The sequence below is a fragment of the Orycteropus afer genome, unplaced genomic scaffold, assembly GCF_000298275.1.
Source record: "Orycteropus afer afer isolate SDZICR_OR568_19922 unplaced genomic scaffold, OryAfe1.0 scaffold00061, whole genome shotgun sequence".
Taxonomy (NCBI): Eukaryota; Metazoa; Chordata; class Mammalia; order Tubulidentata; family Orycteropodidae; genus Orycteropus; species Orycteropus afer.
In genome coordinates, this window is record NW_006921648.1 from 12516490 (window position 1) to 12525045 (window position 8556).

An 8556-nucleotide genomic window follows, 5' to 3' on the forward strand; every position below is an offset into this window, starting at 1 on the left:
GATTTCATTATCTAATAGCTGTCTGCAACTCCAACTAGGTGTCAGGTGAATTACAGGGAAAACCAATTTCTAGATCATGTGGAAATGATGAAATTGATCATTTCTGTAAAGGAGTGGGAGCTGCTCCACGTGTGTACGACCGTCCTGCTCTAGCAACAGCCGATCTGTGTTGGCCGTCGACTGCATTTTGTATCACACAAGAAGGTTCTTCAAGAGCTTCAAAAGTAGAAACAGAATGCATCTGTTTCTAGGGAAACCTGGGCCCTGGAAAGCTCACGGGTTTTGATTCGGAGAGCACATCCCCACACACAAGGTGGCCCATTGTACAGTGCCACCCTTCCTCCTCATTTACCTCATCCCATTTTAAAAAATTAATGCAACAATGTGAGCTGATTGTTGATGTTCGTTATTAAATCATTTATTCATCCCACACAATGATTCAGAATTATTCATTAAGCTTGCTGGAAGGAAGCTGGGTTTTACCTTCACAGTGGTTTGGGGAGGGATAAGCAATTTAAAAGGATATTTTATGACAACACAATTATCATAATTAAAAGCTATCCTGATAGTCTGATGAGCTTTTGACATATTTTTGAGTACTGGCATTTCAGCATAGGAGACAGATGAGACTGAGATAGCATTCGGGAAAGTATTGCTGGGGGTGGAGTGGGGAAGCCAGAGGCAATATTAAATTCCATCTGTCATCATCACCCCCAATGTTATCACAGTCCTTCCGGTAATCAATTCTACAAAACAGCACTTGAACTTCTGGCTTTCCAAAACGTGTTGCAATGACGCTGCTGTGAGCCGAGCGATCTTCCACATTCCTGGGTTTCAGACACTTACACCCCTCATGGAGCCCCACCTGTGCTTCCAACCAACAGGTCACCTGGCCTGCACCGGAGCTGTCCACACCAGACTTGGGCTCCTGCTAACAGCCCATGGCTGTTCTGGTTTCAAAGGCCATCCAACAAAGGACCTGGCTTGGCAAGCCACTAGGACTGACAGGTGACTGCAGGGAGAGCACCCATCTTTGCTTTCCCCGGTTAAGTGGCCAAAAAGAGGACACCTGTCCTGTCTGAAGGTGGTGCAAGGGGCTATGATGGGAAACAGGCTGCTGTGTGTGTGAACCTGGAAGGCCCGCATCTGGATCAGCAGAAGACAGAAAAGACCAAAAGGCTTCAAGGCATGTGATGTGAACCTGACAACTGGGCCGGTGAGCACTGTGAGCATGCAGACTGGTCTGCCATGCCCTTGGCATACCACAAGTGCTTACCAAGTAAGGGAGCTGCCAGTCAGCCAACAAGGGAAAGAACTGAGTCAAAGATGTTCACTCCTTTATTCATTCCACAAACACTGATTAAGCATTTGAGCTAACACGAGCGGTATCCTGAATGTAGAGATGAATAGAACACAGTCCCTGTCCTCAAGGAACTGATATCCTAGTGGGGGATTTCAGATAAGTAAACCCTTACAGATCAGTTGGGTAAGTGCTGGGATCAAGGAGAGTTGAGGAACAAACCTGGGGCCAGGTGGGAGTACCTCACAGACAGAAAGTATCAAAGATGAGTAGGCATTGGCCAGGACAAAGAGAAGAGGCCAGAGCAGAAGGCAGAGGAGATCAGAAAGGGCAGCAGACACCATGGTGGGGAGCCAGGCCTTCTTCTGGGGTGACAGGGCATCAGACAGGCTTCAGACTACACAGCAACACACCCCCTGGTGGAGAATGGAATGGAATGGGGCAGAATGGGGCAGAGTGGACACAGGGAGACCAGGTCAAAGGTGTTGCAAAGACCCAAAGGAGAGAGGACAGTGGCCTAAGGAAGTGGACAGACAGGAGCGGTACTGGTGCTGGTTGTCATCGAGTCGGCCCTGATTCAGGGCGACCTCATGCCCAAGGGAACCAAACTCTGCCCAGTTCTATGCCAGCGTGATTGGCTGTGGACGGGACCACCATGACCCACAGGGTTTTCAAAGGCTGATTTTCAGAAGTAGGTCTCCAGGCCTTTCTTCCTGGCTAGTCTGAGTCCGGAAGCTCCGCTGAACCTTTTCAGCATCACAGTAACACACAAGCCTCCAGTGACAGGTGGTGGCTGCACGAGGTGCACTGGCCGGCAATCGAACACAGGACTCCCTCATGGAACATGAGAATTCTACTGCAGAACCACCACTGCCCCTCATGAAGCAACATTAAAAAGGCAGAATTAAAGGGACTGGAAAGATCAGAGTCCCACTGGGCAAGAGAGCCTGGAGTGGAGGCAGCTTCATCAGGGTTCCAGAGGCTGATGCCATCAGCAGTGGAACAACAACACTCACTCCCCACTCTGCCTAATGATTACCAAGCAACCTCCTGATTATAATTTGGCCTCCTATGTAGCACTGCCTCCAGGAAGAGGCTGCACGCTGGTGTTGATGGGAATGGTTCAGTCTTGCTCTCAATCAATCCACTGGCATTCTGGTTGGAGCCATCAGTCTCTGTGAGCTGTGCTCATCTCAACTCACTTCAGCAACACATACAGGCTCTGGGTGTGCAGCATATCTAGTCCCTGAGCTTGCTGCAGGCCTGGCTGGGGAGCTGGTTGGGACACCCTGAAAGAATACCATGCTCCAGGACTTTTTCCGTGGGTGGTCACCAGGTTTCTCCCCAGGGGCCCTAGTGGAACATGGGTTCTCTCTCTAAATGTCTACATACTCTTAGGTCTCAGTATCTGAGGTGCTTGCATGCCTCAGAAGAAAGGCCTGGCAATCTAGGTCTGAAAAACCAGCCACCAACAACACTGTGGACTCTAGACCAAGGATAAATTCAGCTGAAGCTAATCTTACACAAACACCAGTGATACAAAATACCTGCAATCATTACAGAAACAACAGAAGATAGACAAAGGGTAATCCATCACAGACACCCAGACACTATGGGAGAGAGATCCAACAGATCTACTGTCTCAGGACTATAGTACGGGGGGACACCAGACTCAATTGGCACAACAAAATATATAAAAGCCTTGTTCTGCATCCTACATTAGTGAGTAGCGACTGGGTTTTTAAAAGCTTTCAAGCGGCCATCTATGATGCAGCTAATGGTCTCTGAGCATCGGAAGCAAAGAAGAAGAATGCAAAAAAGAAAAAGAAAAAAAAAAGGTCATTTGGAAGCCATCAGCCATAGGACACGATGGCCTCGAGACCAGAAGAACTAGATTGTGCCCAGCTATGGTTCAAACCCACCAGCCACTTCTCGGAAGGAAGGTTGGGCAATCTACTTCCGTAGTGATACTGCCGCGGCAACCCAAGGAGGGGTCACTTTGAGTTGGGGCTGACTCGATGGCATATAACAACACAACAACCAATGCCAACCACTCAGGAAAGGATCAAATCTGGAGATCCTGGATAGAGTGGGAGGGAAAACGTGAAACAAAATCCAAAAACTCAATAATGACCAGAATTACTGGTCAGAGGAAGTCTGATGAGACCCCCAACGCTATGGCCCTGAAACACATTCAGCACCTGGAATAAAACTCACCCCCAGGGTCTGGCTTTCAGCCCAACAGCTAACAAGATGTACATGCAGACCACTCAACCCAGGATGATGCACCCACATACTCTATGGTAATACATTCCTTAGAGCAATAGACCATGGGGCACCAGAGGACCAACATTCAAAAGGAAGAAATGCAGGACAAACAGAAGTGCATAAATATGAGGGGCACGGGGGGAGGGTTACAGGGCAGGGAGGGGAGGAGACCGGGTTAGGGTTGGACATGGTAAATGGGGAGTGAAACTAAATGTACACGTAACATTGAATGTAAAACAAGCTCTTAAAATAAAAAGAAAGAAAACACTGTGGAGCACTGTTCTACTCTGACACACACTGTGGACTGCCATGAGTTGGAGTTGACTTGATGTTTTCATTTGTTGGTTGGTTTGTTTTGTTTTGATGATGGGAACTGTGCCATCAAGAAGCTGGTTTATGAGCGAGCGTGGAGAACTAACAGCAGTGGTCACCAGGATGCCTGCACATCACTTAACACTGCCTGTGACAGGAACCGTTCCAGCGGAATTAACTGTTCTCTCCGGCATTATTCTGTTACACACTCATTTCTGTGGGGGTGCTATGCCATCCTGACACTTCATTTCCTTGTCATCAGAATGGTTTTCTGTACCAACTCAAGCATGGCATAAAATTTCGAAGGCCTTAATAGAAGTTTTCCAACTTTATCTCCGTGGAACAGTTGGAACATGTCTCCAATTATGCAAGATTTTTGTGAAATGCTCTAAAATACAGAAGGCCTTATTGTGTTTTGCACAAGTAAACGCTAACACATCTAACGCACAAAGTTGAATAGGAGAGCTGCTGGTTATTTGTTTTTAAGAGAGTGTTTGCTATTGGAAGGAGCTCTGGTGGCGTAGTGGTTAAGGCATTTATCTGGCTGCTAACCAAAAGGTTCGAACCCACCAAATGCTCCACGGAAGAAAGGTGAGACAGTCTGCTTCTGTAAAGATTTATAGCCTCGGAGACCCAGTGGTCTGAGTGCTATGAGTCGGTATCGACTTGATGGCATTAAGTTTGCTTGCTACTAGAATCAGGACACGTCTCTCCCCACCCCATGACAAATCCACACACAGATTCAAATTTGAGAAGAGGATGAAGCACACTCTGGAAAGATCTGAAAGGAGAAATTAGGACCAGAGCAAGAGACATACCCGTTGTCAACACTGGAATCTGTTAAGTGGCTGGTACCTGCAGGGAATTGCTTGGAACATACCATTTCTTGTGGGACGAATGCTGTAGGTGTGACCAAGAGGAGAAATGGGGTGTATGGGCAAATGCCAGGTACAGGGCAGTCGGACCCTGACATCTCATCAGAAAAATGGACTGCTGTCGGGTGTGTGTGTGTGTGTGTGTGTGCGTGCGTGCACGCACGTGCACTTGTCAAATGCATGATTAGCTAAACTCTGTTGCAGGGTGAGATCAAACGGAATGCATTTTTCTGTCCTCTGATTCTAGAAGAGGGCTTAGCCCACCTCCCTAAAGGTAAACTGACGAGGCCCCAGTCCCTGCCCATTAAAACTACTTCCCAGGGTTTCCCAGGTCATATTTCACTAATACTGTGTGAGGCTGGCTCTTACAGACGCCCATCCTTAAGCTAGTTCCTGCTGTCTGGAAAAATGCAAGAAGACTCCCTTGTGTCTTTGGTCCTCCTGCAGTACACGCAGCCACCTGCAGACCCACACCCTGATCCCCAGCCCTGAAAGTCCCCATCCCTCCACTGTGAGTGACTGGAGCCAGCGGCTGCTCTGAAGGTATAGGTCTCTTCTCACTGAACCCTCCCAGCATCTTCTGAGCGAGCTACCAGCTCTACCCATTTCACAGATGCAAAGAGTGAGGTTCAGAAGGATCAGGCAGCTTATGCCAGGCCACACAGCCAGTGAGGGCAGAGCCGAGATCAGAACCCAGTTTTTCCCAAAGCCTTGTTCCCTCTCCCCTCTTTGCCAGGCTGCAGAGGGCAGGAGAAAGAGCTAGAAACTCCTGCAGACCCCCTCACTCAGACACTGTGGTCCTAGGGCTCCTACCTGCTTTGATGAACTTGTCTGCCACCTCCTGCCGAACCGACTTGGCGAGGTTGAAGTAGTCATCATCTTCGTCGATGCTCTGGAGGAACAGCGGGATGTGCTGGAAGACGATGGCATGCTGGCACCTGCGCTCCCCTGCGATGCTCAGCTGCTCGCCCAGCCACTGGTCCTGGGCCTGCTTCAGGGCAGGGCACTTGGAGGCATCGTAGAAGAACTGGGAGTTGAGGACAAGGAACAGGACGCCCCCGACCCAGAAGCTGAAATAGTCATCTCCCCAAGTCTGGCAGAACTCGGCAATGGACTCAGCTGTGGGGACGTTGCCAATGTCATGGTTGCCACTGACAAGGACCAGGGGTATCTCCCTGTCAACATCCTTAAGCACCCGCTGTAGGTCCTCCGTCTGCTCCTTCCGCCAAGGTGTTCCTGGAAAAGCAAGTTAGGTTCTAAGACTGGCTGAAGGCTACATATGAATTTACTGACATAAGATTAAAGAGAATAACCTAGAATCCACTTAACCAGGCACATGGGAACTGCAAAATGTAATAACAGCTACAAGCAAATCCACAAGTGAGCTGCAATAAAGCTAACAAGGGGCAAAGTTATGACAACTTCTTGGCCACAGCCAACCACCCTGAGGGAGTGAGTAGTTGGACTTGTGGGCTCACGACCATGGTCACAGGGGGGTCTCAAGCTCAACTGGCATAACATACTACACAAAAACATTGTTCCACATCCTACTTTGGTGACTAGCAACTGGGATCTTAAAAGCTTGCAAGTGGCCGTCTAGATGCAACACTGGCCTCTCCTCATCCAGAGCGAAGAAGAATGAAGAAGACCCCAAAGACCCATGGAAACAATTAGTCCAAGGGACTAGTGAAAAACCAGAAAAACAAACTTACTGCCATTGAGTCAATTTGACTCATAGCGACCTCTCCTTCAGTTTCCGAGGCGGTATCACTACAGAAGTAGATTGTCCAATCTTCCTTCTGAGGAGTGTCTACTGGGTTTGAACTGCCAACCTTCTGGTTAGCAGTCAAATGCCCTAAGGCACTATGCCACCAGAACTCCCAAGGGACTAGCAGACCAAGCAAACTTTAGCCTATGTGACCATTAGATCAGAAGAACTAAATGGTGCCTGGTTACCACAGTCAACCACTTGGGAAGAGATCAGTGCAGGAGACCCTAGAGAGAATGTGAAAACAATGTGGAACAAAACTCAAAATCATTAAAAAAAAAAAAAAAAAGACCAGGTTTACCAGTCCAATAGAGCCTGGTGAGACTTCCAAGACTATGGCCCCCAGTTACCCTTCAGATCTGGAACTGAACTCACTCCCATGGCTTCCAGCCAAACAACAGACAGGAGTAGAGGGTGAACATTGACATCAGGTAGATACACTCCTTAGAAGGATCAATCATGGGAGAACAGAAGGGCAGTGTTTACACAGGGAGACAGCTCAGGGGGCAGGAATGTATAGGAAAGAAGGACTCAGGGAAGAGGTAACTACAGGGAGGAAGTGGGAAGAGAGCTGTTGCATTGTGGGAAATGGCAGTCAATGTCATGAAACAAAATGTGTATGAATTGCTGTAGGGAAAATGAATTTGCTCTGTAAACTTTCACCCTAATCACAATAAAAAATAAAAAACAAAACAAAAGAACAAGTGACCTAGGAGTCACTGCCCACCCACCACTTCCCTGTGAGGACGATGTGTTTGTGGCCATTTATACAAGTGATCAGGTGACAGCGTGGAGTTGATCCTAACATTTAGTATTAACCAACAGGTTGCTGTTCAGTTGATTCTCACTCACGATGACCCCAGGTATGTCAGACTAGAAGTGTGTTCTATAAGGTTTCAAATGGCTGGTTTTTCAAAAGGAGATCACCAGACCTTTCTTCTGAGGCACCTTTGGGTAAAGCTGAACCACCAAAATTTCTGTTTAATCATTTGAGTTAATCGTTTGCACCACACAGAGACTCTAACATTCAGTATTAGTGAAGCTGAATTTCTATCTCTGTTTTCCTCCTCTAATCTCAATGGGCCGTCCTATGCAACCCCTGTGGTATGTGGAGCCAGCTTTACAAACTAGACCCCAACCAAAAACTAGTTTTCTGCTGAGAAGTTTACAATAAACATCTGTGTGCACATGGTCTGCAGACTGTGTGAGCGTCTTCATGGGATACATTCTTAGAAATGGAATGGCTAGACGGAATGCATTTGTGTCTCTTCCAAATGCCCCACTAAGGAGCAAGAGGCACTTTCTACCCCCACCACCAGTGCAGGCGGGTGCAGGGGTAAACAGCTGGATGTTAAGCATATTCCCCTGACACAGAATGGAGATGACTTTTTGGACAAAGAATTGGGAAGTATGTGGGAAACAAGGGCCTTCTTCCTCCCGTAAATTCCTAGCTTCCACACTCCTGTAACAACACAGTAAAGCTCTAACAAATGGATTCCAAAATGATCAATTCAAATGTGCACCTGTTTTTTGAGCTCCTCTGTGTTAATTTTCAGGAGTTTTGGTGGCTTAGTACCTAAGGCATGTGACTGCTAACCAGAAGGCTGGTGGTTCAAACCCACCAGCCACTCCTCGGAAGGAAGGTTGGACAACCTACTTCTGTAGTGATACCACCTCGGAAACCCAAGGAGGGGTCGCTGTGAGTCAGATCTGACTCCACGGCAGTGGATTTGGGTTTTTGGTTTTATGCTAATCTTCACCACTCTTCTCTCAGTTTTTCATACTGTGTTGGTTTGCATGTTGCTGTGAGGCTGGAGGCTATGCCACCAGTATTTCAAATACCAGCAGGCTCACCCTTGGTGGACAGGTTTTAGTGGAGCTTCCGGACTAAGACAGGCTGGAAAAAAGGATGGGGCCATCCACTTTTGAAAAAACTGACTAGTGAAAATCTTATGGATAGTAGTGAAATACTGTCTAATATATTCCTAGAAAACTTTATGAATAACCTTGAAACATTATCTGATATAGTGCTG

The 8556-nt window shown here is 47.6% G+C and overlaps 1 protein-coding gene across 1 annotated transcript in view; it reads right to left on the reverse strand.

Moving 5' to 3' along the window:
- CPPED1 (calcineurin like phosphoesterase domain containing 1) overlaps positions 1 to 8556 on the reverse strand; it is a 202743-nt gene that overhangs the window by 28025 nt on the left and 166162 nt on the right. The window contains exon 3 of the mRNA XM_007939738.1: positions 5569 to 5991. Coding sequence (XP_007937929.1) covers positions 5569 to 5991 — 423 coding nt within the window. The remainder of the gene's footprint in view (positions 1 to 5568; positions 5992 to 8556) is intronic.